At 33.4% G+C, this 12614-nt stretch overlaps 1 protein-coding gene across 16 annotated transcripts in view; it reads right to left on the minus strand.

Moving 5' to 3' along the window:
* Positions 1-12614, minus strand: part of CSNK1G3 (casein kinase 1 gamma 3) — a 106349-nt gene that overhangs the window by 12562 nt on the left and 81173 nt on the right. For 8 of the 16 annotated variants that reach the window (XM_033181419.1, XM_033181412.1, XM_033181410.1 and 5 more), the window contains one exon: positions 8973-9068. The exons of the other annotated variants lie outside the window; for them this stretch is intronic. In XM_033181419.1, coding sequence (XP_033037310.1) covers positions 8973-9068 — 96 coding nt within the window. The remainder of the gene's footprint in view (positions 1-8972; positions 9069-12614) is intronic. 16 annotated transcript variants of the gene reach the window in all.

Genomic DNA, 12614 nt, shown 5'->3' on the forward strand with positions numbered 1-12614 from the left:
AATCCATCAATGGCAGATCCTGTTAAATCCTTCTCCAAACATATCCCGTATCTAATCAGTTCTCACCATCTCTATTAATACAAGGACTCCAGTCCAAGCCACTATGATATCTTATGTGATTAAGAGCAAAAACCTATTATCTAGTCTTCTGCTTTGTCCCCCACTCAAAAGTATTGTCCACACAGCAATCAGGGTGCTCCTTTTAACATGCAAATCACATCACATATAGCTCCCTGCTTAAAACTCTCCAACTGTTGGCTTCCCGTTTCACTTAGAATAAAAAATCTATACTCCTTACACAAATTGACAAAGTCCCACATGATGTGATGCCTGCCTACCTCTCTGATCTCACATCACCTTCTCTGAAGCTCACTAGCCTCCATCCAGTATGTCAAGATTCTTCCCACTTACAGGCCTTGGCATTATCTATTGTCACTGCCTGGAATTCTCTTCCTACTTACTAGCTGACTTCTCATCTTTCAGATTCTCAAAGAGCATCTCTGAGACAGGCCTTTTCTATCACACAGCTAAAAATGTCTATGCTGACACAGTCTTTTATGTTACACCCTATTTTAAATTATTTGTACAGTATTTATCAGTGTTTGTGTTTTTCTTATTCGCTTGCTCATTTATTTGTTGTATTTCTTGACATCCGTCCCTACCTCCATTAAAATTAAGCTCCAGGGCAACAGAGACCTTGCATTGTTTCCTGCTATGCCTGGCACAGAATAGGCACTCAATAAATATTTGTTGAAATAAATGAATGCATGTACGCATGAATGAAATCCTGAAACAAGATAAAAATCATGAGGAAATTCCCAAATTCTCCCAAATTCTCTTGTTTCTGCAAATTCACCTTATTGTCCTATTTCTTCCTTTTCCCTCATCACTAAACTTTTTGGAAAAAAAGTATATAACTCACCACTTCCATTTTTATAAAATTTTCCATGTGTTTATTCCTTTACTCCTTGCAATCAGTTCTCCAACCCTAATAAGAGTTATTTTAAAGGTTACCAAAAATTCCTAGAAAATGTATTCAGGACACTCTCCTCAGTGCCTCATTTTCTTGTACATCAAATCACTTGGCAATAGCTGAAAATTCTGGAATAAGATGGGTCTAGACTCAAAGCCTAGCTCTACCACTTACCAGCTATAAGACTCTGGGAAAGATATCTTACCTTGCTAAACCTCAGTGTTCTCAAGTATGAAATGGTGAACAGTAGCATCTAATTAACAAAGCTGATATGAGGGTGAGATGAGATCAATACATAAATGTCAACATATATAAAGCACAGTGCCAGGCATATTGGAAGAGTTCAATAAATGGTGGCCATCATTATTACTATGTTTCATCTATAATCATGGCTTCAACTATCACCTCTAGGTAAAGGACTCCCTAGGCCTAACTACTCACCCATATCCTCAGTTTGCTAAGCCAAGTTTGGCATCTCAAACTCTGCATTTCTGAAGGAAAATTTATCCTACTCCCTCTGAAATGTATTGCTCTTCCCATGGCTCCCATTTCAGTTAAAGCCCTCCCATCTTCTAGACTTCCAGACTCAAAAATCTAAGAATTCTCTTTGATGCCCCTCCTACTCACTACCTAATCTCTTTAAATGAAATAAAAGGTTAGCAACCCTGGCATGGGCTACAGAGTTGACAACTGACTATTAGACTTAAAAGTAGTATTTATAGTACATTATATTTTTAAAACTTAATTAAGTTCTTACTTTAATCTACAACATGCTAGGCACTGTTCTAGGTATTTGGAATACCAAAATAAGCAAGATAAACATCCCTGTCCTTGTAGACCTGACACTTTAGTGTAGAGAAACAGGACCCTCTCCATTTCCAAGGAAAGTATTAATAACTACAAATCAACCAACATATTTGAGTTAACTTAAGAATAGTGGAAATTCAGTTTCCTATATCCTATATGGAGTAAGTACTTAGAAATGAACACTGCGTTTGTGCCTACAGCTGAAAACACACAAAACTGCCTTGATAATCTTCAAAGGCAATCTAAAGAAAACAATACTCTTATATCTAATACTCTTACATGCCTCTCCTTTTCTGGGGTACTTGCTTCCTCCTTTCTGTCATTCTATTGAGTTGTAAATTTTTTCTCTTTATTTCTCTCTCTCTGAAAACATTTAAAAGTAATTATTTGTTCTAATTATTGAACATAATTTGGTTCTTTATTCTTAATTTTGAAAATGTCAGAGCCTCTGTACTAAATTGGAAAGGAGATAGAAAGCAGTATTCTTATCTCACATATTCACTACCTTGAACAGAGTGCATGTATCCGGTACATAATCAAACAGTTCACTGAACAATTTCCACTGCTCTTTTCTCAACATACTATTCAACAGGTTTCTTAGTCTCCCTTTTGTTCAATGGCCCTAGAAAGGTAGAGGGATGCCACCTCAACTTACAGGCAGCTCCTCTGACACGTCTTCCCCTATTTTAAGCAACATAACTGAAAATTTAAAAACCCAGGTAGTCTAAATTCTAGCAACATTAATTACATATTTTCTAGCAACAGTGACTATATATACACTGCAATTATATAATCTGATTTACTTTAGTTCACAGAGGAAGACTTTTTATACCTGACTGTGGTAAACTTTATTTTATTGAAATGTTTCAAATCCCATTTTACCTGGTTGACCAGAACCAGACCAGAAAGAAGCAACATCTTCCTTTAATGTAAATATTCCAGGGTTTCCCAGATTCCCCAATCCTCTGAGTAGAGGCTAGTATCCCAAGCTCAGAATAGAATCACTGTGGTAACAGAGTTAAGATAGGATATTGTTGTTGACCTTCATAAAACTGGCCTATTTAACACCGGTGACTTGAAACTGTATCATGGCATTAAAAGTATTTTCACTTAAAATTTGTGCCTTTTTGCAAAAGGGTTTTACAAAGAAGAAATGAAGATATAATATGGTAAATGATATATCATTATATTCCTGGAAGGCTAAAACAATCAAATATGTACAAATTTTTTTATAAGCCAAATTCTAAAGAACAATTCTATTTAAGTGACATTTCTAGAATTATAACTTGAACTAGAAGATGAGTCTCTGAAATACTAGTGTACATCAGGCTGATTTCTTAAAAGTATATAAAAATGGCAGATATTCTGAGGTTTGACATTTCAAAAAACAATTCAGGCATTATACAGGATTGTTGTTGTTCTTGAAAAGAAATTTCCTCTGACATTCCCAATTTGACAAGAAACTTACTACGGTTCTTATTTTAAGAAGATTAAAAAAAAAAAAAGGCAACTAGACTCCAGTTTTACTGTCAGAATTTAAGAGGGATATTGGAGAAAGAGCTCACAAGCAAGTCTGAGCTCTTTAACTTAACAGATGCCTGACAAATCCAATTCCAAAAGATGTTATTCTTATAGACTTTACAGTACAGACATAACACATAGTATCTTTATTGTCAATGATTTTTAAAAGCAAATTAATGTACTTTCCAAATATAATTAATTAATTCATACACATTAGTTATACTACTGTCTTCCTAATTGCTTTTTTTTTTTTTTTGAGATGGCGTATCATTCTGTCACCCAGGCTGAAGTGCAGTGGCACAATCTTGGCTCATTTGCAACCTCTGCCTCCTGGGTTCAAGCAATTTGCCTACCTCAGCCTCCCAAGCATCTGGGATTACAGGTGTGCACCACCATGCCCGGCTAATTTTTGTATTTTTAGTAGAGATGGGATTTCATCATGTTGGCCAGGCTGGTCTTGAACTCCTGACCTCAAGTGATCACCTGCCTCAGCCTCCCAAAGTGCTGGGATTACAGGCATGAGCCACCATGCCCTGCCTGTCTTCCTAATTTCTATTTGATATCCTGTAAGCAAGATTACCACGTAGAGCCTTGATACAATGTATGAATTCACCAAATATATTAATTAGCCAAATTCTCATCTATCCAATCATCTGTTAGAAATTCTAAAACATATATTTATGTATTCAGCTTTTTTAAAAGGCATCTATAAGAAAGCACACTAACGAGATATAATAATAGTTAAAAGAGTGACTTCAAATAATTTTCTGAACCTGTGTTACAGTATACATATACTATATGAAACCAACTTCTTTACATATCCTAAAGACTAAAGGCATAATTGGTATTCTTGGTATTGCAAAAGATGACCCTAAAGCACAGTGACATGCTCACAAACTTTCAACAAAGATAAGCCAAAATGGATTTTCAATTAACTTCCACTTAGGATAATTATTTTCCTTGATCATCCCAGTCTTCAGAGATGTTACTGTAAATGTTAATGCAAAAAATAATAATAATAAATTCATAATACTGATTTACCACAATGATAATAGATAAGGAATTTCTTAAACTAGATCAAAGGAGATGAACTACAATTTATGTAATAAAGGCATATAACTATACTCCTTCCACAACCTCTCTTTTGCAGATTTCAGTACCCCAGAAAACTACGAATAGAAAGATAGGATTGTAATAGTCACTAGATTTTGTTCCGTGTTAATAACTGCATTTTCAAATATTTTATAGACTGAAACTAGTATTAGAAATGTTTTAGAAAGGTCAGTATTCACAATTAATGTAATTGAGATAATGGTATCTACTATTCCTCTTGACTTTTAATCACGTATGTTTTATTATCATCTCAAGACACATTTGCCTAATCCTTTTTGGTTATCACCAGCTGTATTTTTATTTGTTCTGATGCTTCATCAGCTGAAAGATCAGACTGCTTATTACAACAATGAATGTTATTCTTTCGTTTTCCTCAACAATGCCTGGTTGCACAACATATGTGCACCATTTGTAATTCTGCCCCTTTTCCTCCCAAGTGCTCAGAGTCACACTATTCGTTAGATTCAAACCAAAGACTGTACAACTATAAGAGATTTCCAATCAGGTATTCATAGTACATGTACATAGTACAAGCATGTAAACAATTTTTCAGCAGTGTCCTTAATATTTGTCTTTTTACTTTTGCTTACAGTTGCCTCTATACAGGATCAGATTTTCAGTTGGCATTGAGCTCAGTGGATTTGTGCTACAGTGAAAAGCACAGCTAAAATGGAATTAGAGATTACTACTATCTGTTGTCAGTGGTATATTTTAAAACCTAATTTTGGGGATATTGATTTGCCATGTAGAAACATATCAAAAAGGGGTAACAACGGAACTTTTCCTCAGGCCCATACCCAACTAAACTCAACCTTCTAATTATTTTCAAAGTCTTTCATTTCTTGTTATCCCCACTACTCAATATTTTTCCTCAACTACAGACTTTTGACAGCTGTATCCCTTATTTAGACTTATCTCCTTTCAATCTAGTCTACAGCAAAAGCAATCTTTAGAAAACACTAATCAAATTTGGTCTCCCAATCCCCTTATGGCTACCCATTATCCTCAGAATAAAGCCAAATTTAGTAACAAGACCCGGTAGATCCTTCATGATTTACCTCCAGCACACCTTCTCAGTCTCATTTCTCAACACACACCAGCTTGACTAAATCAGCTTCCTCAATATGTCTCTCTTGCCACAACCTTATTCATATTGTCTTCACTGCCTGGTATACTCCTCTCTTGATCCCTTCTATCTTCTTCAGTTGATTAACTCCCACTGATTCTTTATGTCTCAGTTTAGATGTCACTTTCCCCAGAAAGTCTTGACTCATCCAGGTTAGGTGCTTTTCCTATCAATTCTCCTAGTACCCTGTGCTACCTCCACGTATCACCCTGCGTGTTCATCAGCCTTCTCCACTGACTTCTTTATGGACACAGGCACCATGTCTTTATACACTTCTTTTCATTCAAAAAAACCTAGAAAAGCCTAGCATATAACGAACACTTAGCTATTTGCTGAGTAATGAATGGCCAAGAAACTGAATGTGGTTAAATCTGAGTTTCTCAGCCATATTTATTATTACAAATGATTCTAAGAGGGAACCAAGAGGGGGCACACCTGATTCCCCTAGGGGTTTTCCAGAACACAGGCTGATACAAAATAAAGTTTTTAGATATTTGAATATTATTCTTATTCTCGTGGATGGAAAAAGTTTATCGAATGTACAGCTGTATCTTTTTAGCTACTGACTTAATATGATTGAACTAAAGAGATAAAATTAGAAAAATCCCATTCATCAGTGCTTTCTTTTGACTATACCTCTAACATTTCACTTCCCAGAGATCAATAAAACTACTACTCAAGTTTCTTAATTTGCAAAAACAATAGATTCTACAGTTATCTAACACTTCCTAAGCCTCAAGCTCTATGCTAATTACTTTTTTAAATTTTCATAACAAAACCATAAGGTAGAGGAACTGTTAAAATCCTCACTTACTAATAAATAAACTTGGCACAGAATTTGAACTCAAATCTGACTGCAGAGCTTGGGCTCTTAACTGCAACATCATCAACTTGGTAACTCTATGTCTGGTCTGCTATACAGTAATTCTGGAAAGGCAGGGAGTTCAAATTTAGGCTCTGCTGGTAATTTCCACTAAAAGTACATGTGAAATAAATATCTGAGGATCTTTCTATAGGTAAAAAATGGCAAGAGGTTTCATCTTATATGTCAACTCTAAACAGCTTGGAATGATTTTCAGTGCTGCACTGACAGCCAAGATCAGTTCCAAGGAAAAGACTGCACTGATGAGGAGTGAAAGCCATAGTTTTACCAAGGCTCATTTTAAGTAACTGTTGATTCTGTTTCTGGATATCCTAAATCTGTATCACATTTCAACACCAGATAGCTACCTATTAATTATGGAAATGTCTTTCCTAAAATATCTATTCGATGATATACTCTTAGTATGTTGGTTATGAATAATTTAATTGCCATATAAAGTCTTTGCCTCTCCTGCAAAGCCAACACTTGAAAGTTTGTTCAACAGGTGATTTAATGATCATTGCACAAAGAAGCCCAAGGCAAATTCTTCTCATACTTTTGTATTACTAAAAATTTTTTTTCTCTATTTCTCCTCCATCAGACAATGAGAGTAATATTAATAGAACATATTGTTTCCCTTTATGCCTTCATTTAGAATCAAATATAGTATTCAATTATAATAATATTAGTTCAAATTTCAGGTACTTTTCTTTGGTCTTATTATGTTTTAATTTATAATTTCATTAGTCCAGTTACACAAGGGTCATATCATAAATTTTCAATTAATTTTGAAAGTGTACAGGACATAAATTATAAATGAATTCAGTCTTTATTTTGGAGTGGGAAGGATTCAGGCATGATTCTACTTAAGCTGTCATATTAGGCCATCATATCATGTGTCAGTTAATATTATAAAATACATGAAGTCAATGAAAATACTATTCTTTGTTTTACCTATGTATTTATGTACTTATGTATTACTAGAAATCTATTAAGTTGATCACTTATTGAATATTAGGATGAAGTCCGATGTAGTCTCAGTAGGCTGAAAACTCTTAGAAATAATGAGAAATGAGCAATGTTCAAACATCTCTGTGAAAACATGTGAAACAATAAACATGAAGTAGTGAAATAATGAGTGAATAATGAAATTCATTCACCCTTTGAGCCACCTCAGGGAATCACATACGAGTAAGAAGAGGCTAAGAAAATAAATCTGGTAATGGTACAGAAATGGTAGGAAAATTTTCTAATAGTGCCTTAATTGTTGCACTGAGCAAAACACTTGCACACATACACACAAACTTAAAACCATATGAACATATATAGATATGTACAAAATATAGTTTGTGTTATGCAAATATAATATAATTTGCTTGGCTAGCTTTTCTAACTATATGAATTGAGGTCATAAAAACTTTTACAATTTAGATACCCTTGCCTCTAAGTCCTTCACCCTAGATTTTTTATAGATCTACTCAAATAAGTCTACCACACACTACTGAAAATTCCATAAACTACAAAAGTCTACAAAAGTACTTGATTATATAATTTAAATTACCTCTAAAATTTAATGATGAGAAAGACATGAGAGCTCATAAGATTTAATTTTCAGAATTCAAATCAAGAAAGAATAGAATCCAGAGTACAGAATCAGTTGATTAAATATATACATTAAGAAAAATGCAAATTTGATAAAATTGCAAATTATTCAGGTGAAAATATGTAAAGAAAAAAATGAAAATGTAAAAAAAATTCTAAATTGAAATGTACTGAGATAACATTTGTTATCTCACTTACTTTAAGCTTTTAGATTACCTTAAACTAACGTTTTAAAAGACAATACGAGACGCAGCAATCTTTCCCTATTTCTACAATATACATAAGTGATTAAAATTTACAGGGCAATGGAGGGCTGACTACATATAAGTAGCTGTCTCTAAGTGTATAAAAAAGGTGAAAAGAAATCATAAATAAGGCAGTGCTTTAAATTTATCTAAAAAGGCACACAATTTATTGAGGGGAGTATTAAACATTTCTCATCAAAATTTCCATCTCATATATTTTATAAGTACAAACAAAACATGCTATTATAAAAATTAGGGTCATGTTTATTTGAACAATTAATCAGAAAGTATATTCTGAGTACTTAGGATGAAAAAAAGATATTTAACTGATTAAGTTTAAGGGAGGCAAAGTCAATGAATGGGAAAAAATATAAAAATGTTCTATTAAAGCATTAAAAAGACTGATCTTATTATTGGAAAGTCAAGTTTAATACCTATTTCAAGCATAATACTGTTTGTTTTTCTAATTTCCTGTATGACTTAAATATTGTTGCATACAGTTGCAAAAATGAACAAAGGAAAAATCTTGGTATTCCTGATGGTCTTTCTAGACCACGTTAATTTTGGCTTTTCTGGTTAAATAACAAAGGAATAGAATTATGGCTAGAGAAGTTCAGCAACAAATTTTCCATTAAGATATGAAATCATGCCATGAGTTCCAAAAAAAAAGGGTTAGTTGTATAAACCTGGGTGATAATCACTCATGCAAAAATCAGAAAATACCTGTACCGAGCCACCATGTCTGTCTGCTGCAAGGTGAGCTCTCAAATGGTGGGGATTTGCCTGCTGGGAGTCCCAAGCTGCCCTGTGGTCTGCCGACTGCCATTTATTAAATGCATATGGCATGCATGGAAGAAGAAAAACCCAATATGTTAAACATCTTATCCTCATAATATATAAAACAAATGTATAAAAGGAAATTTAAAATACCCTTACTATTCTGAATCATGGTGCAGTTATCTTTGTATAGAGAATGTGGAGTGATTTTAGCTAAGTTGTCAAATTGTATAATGATCAACAATAAAAATAAAATAGAACCATAAAATTTTAGAAGTAAAAATACCTTAGAAATCACAGACTCTACCCTCTAGCTTTATAAATGAACTAACAAAGAACCAGAAAGGTAAAAATGCCATGACCAAGACAGAACTCCGAATAAACCATGGGCACACTAGAAGCCCACCCACTATATTTTTACACAGTAGAGGTCATCACTGGTTTTCTGATGAGGAGCTATTCCTAGCAAGGTACAAATGATAGCCCTTAAATAACTGTACCTGAGATTCTAAAAATATTTTCTCTCTTGCTTAGTTCCCCATTTCTGATTGTGAGAATAATATGAGAAAACAGAAAAGTTCTTTGAAAAGGGAGAAGCACTATACAGAATACTATCAGAATATGACAAAACATTTTTTTGTCTAAGTGATAATCCTATACATATGAATCTCTTTGCTTCCTTGATCTCCTTTTATCTGTTTCAAATTAAGGAACCCATGTCTAGGAAATAATCTGAAAACTCTAGATGTTTTTAGATCCCTTGGCAAATCTGCATGGCAATAACAAACCAGTAAAATTCATAATCTACCAGTAAAATTAATAGTAGTTTCTTAATAGGGGTCAACTTCTGTTTCAGGAAAATGTGGACAACACTAATAAAAAGTAGGGAGAAGAATATACTATTTAAGCTTTATTACATGTGTGGTTCTGAATTAGCTGCTTTATATTTTATCATATTTTGAGGTAGATATTATCATCCCCTTTTACTGATGAAGACAGTGAGACTTCCCTACAGTCACAGACCTAGGAAGGAGTACAAGAGGAATTCCAACTCAGAGCCTAACGCTCTTCCAGTAATACTACCCAGCTCCTTACCAAAATTAAATATATTCTAAAGCCTTCAGTACTCTTTTCTTTCTTTCTTTCTTTTTCAAACAAAGTCATGAAAATCTTGCCACAAAGTGCCAAGCATATTGGAGCATACGGACCCTCCAGCATATTGTTGGCCAGAGCAACCTTAAGGGGAGAGATGTAAAATTCAAGTAGACACATGAATAAATGTTCTGGCACTAAGCTTCCTAAATTGTACAATGCAAAATTACATACTCTGTGGCATAAAGTATGTCATCAAAAAAATGATAGTTCTATAATGTCTTTTCATTAAACCCTCCAAATTCATAACCAGAATTAAGCAGATTTGTAGCTTAAGTTGAAATCAATCAGATGAAGTCAAGTCTAGAAAAGATTAAAGAATAAAAATCATGCTAAAATTGAGACAAATATCTAGGGCAATCAGCAGTATTTTGGAGTCGTGGAACTCTCTAAGAATATAGTAAGAGCTACACGTTCTCTCCTGAAAATAAATAATTACAGGTACCCCACAATTTCAGGATCCCCTCAACTTAAATTTATCATTTATCTACAGGAATTACAAAGGTTTAAGTCATTTGAAATCATCTTTCTTCCTCTGGGATTGTGAACTGTGGGTTTCTCATAGAACTTAAGCTGCTTAGTGGTCTAGAGATATTTAAGAAGAGTTTTTTTAGATATACAACTTTTCTATCATGATGAAAATCTGTATATTCACATCCCAAATTCAATATATAAGGCTATCCTAAAGAACTGCCTACAAATTATATATATACATACATATACATATATACACATACATACACACACACACACACATATATATACACCCTACATTTAGTGCAACAAGGACTGGACAAATGAAACATGGTTTCCACTCTCAGTGAGCTTACAATCTACTTAGCAAGACATGTCTGAAACATGTAGAAAACTAAAAGTCTAAAACATTAGATTTATAATTTAATTCAACAATAGAGGAATTTCACTTATTATAATACCTAACAGCTCAAGTGGAGAATTTCAAGGAATACCATATTAATCTTCTTCCAAGTACATTCAAGGAATTAACTCTGGTTTATAAAACAGTTAAACTAAGTCTCAACTTCTGAGCCATTTCTTTCTTTATACAGAATCTTTTCACAGCACTCCAGCTGTCAACTAATTTTAATTTATATATGAAGTAATTTATGTATGAGATGCTTTATAGTACCAATTTTTCTAAGTCAAAAATGTAATATTAATCTTTTAAAATTGGCCATGATTTACAGCATAATATTGTTAAACACTCCCTAAAATGTACCATTTTATTTTGCTATGATTTTTAACAAGTGGTGTTCTTTCTTTTGATTTTCATCCTGTTTTTATCTTTAATCTTCACTTAAACTTTGATGGGATAAACAATATAAAAGTAAAAAAGGATGGCACGCTATCTTTCTCCAGAAAGGGTTCTAACAGAAAATTTCTAGACACTCCTTAACTCAGCGTGATAGCAAAATTTTTAAGTCAAAGATACCTTCAATAAAACTTTCTTACCAAAAAAAAAAAAAAGAGACAGAGAGAGAGAAATTAAAACATTGCCCAAAATTTCAACAGCTTTCCATTCCTTTACCTGGCCAGGAAACATGAACTCTCTACTTGATCAACTTCTATGCCTTATCTCAGACTGACTCTCTACTCCCTCTCTAATCCATCTCTACCTACTCTCTGCTCCAAACAAATTGAACCGCTTGCTATTCCTCAAATTCTCTATTTTTCAACGTCTGCTTCATACTTTATATTATTAACTCTCCCCAAAATCCCCTTATTTCTTCATTTCCCTTTAAAAATTCCATTCATTCTCTGGGTTTGTGTCAAAAGCTACCTCTTCCATAAAATCTTCATAGAGCCCCACATATGATCTCCTCCATGGCACTTTATTAGTGTTTCGTGTAATATAACTTATTCTCTTTTTAAATATAGTTATTTCTGTATTTATTGTAATAATAATAACAGTAACAGCAGACACAAGAGTTTTGATTGAATGAAAGCTTATTTATGCTACAAATTAACATGCATTATTTCCATTTTATAGATGAGGAAACTGAGGCTTTGAGAGATTAACTTATTTGCCCAGGGTCAAGCCATATCCATGTATGCCTGATTCTAGAGAATTGAGTGAGCTCTTGGCTACAACACTGCTTTTAGTCACTGGTGACAAAATCATTCTTAAAGGTTACACTTTCTTCTTTACTTCTTAATTTCTATAATGTGTAGAATAGTAGCTTTACAATAGCAGAAATTCAATAATTTACTGAACTACACTACAGTTAGAAAGATCAAGTGCTATTACAATTCATTCCAATAGGGTATCCAAATACTCCCATTCTAACAGAATATGAAATATTCCTCACTTTACACTAATTTGTACCATTAATTAGGGATTTATGCTTAAACATTTTAATGCTATTATTAAACTAATAAACAGTGAAAATTAAGAGAAAATAATTTATCTATTAAAAA

The sequence above is a fragment of the Trachypithecus francoisi genome, unplaced genomic scaffold (assembly GCF_009764315.1).
Source record: "Trachypithecus francoisi isolate TF-2019V2 unplaced genomic scaffold, Tfra_2.0 Lachesis_group2, whole genome shotgun sequence".
Lineage (NCBI taxonomy): Eukaryota > Metazoa > Chordata > Mammalia > Primates > Cercopithecidae > Trachypithecus > Trachypithecus francoisi.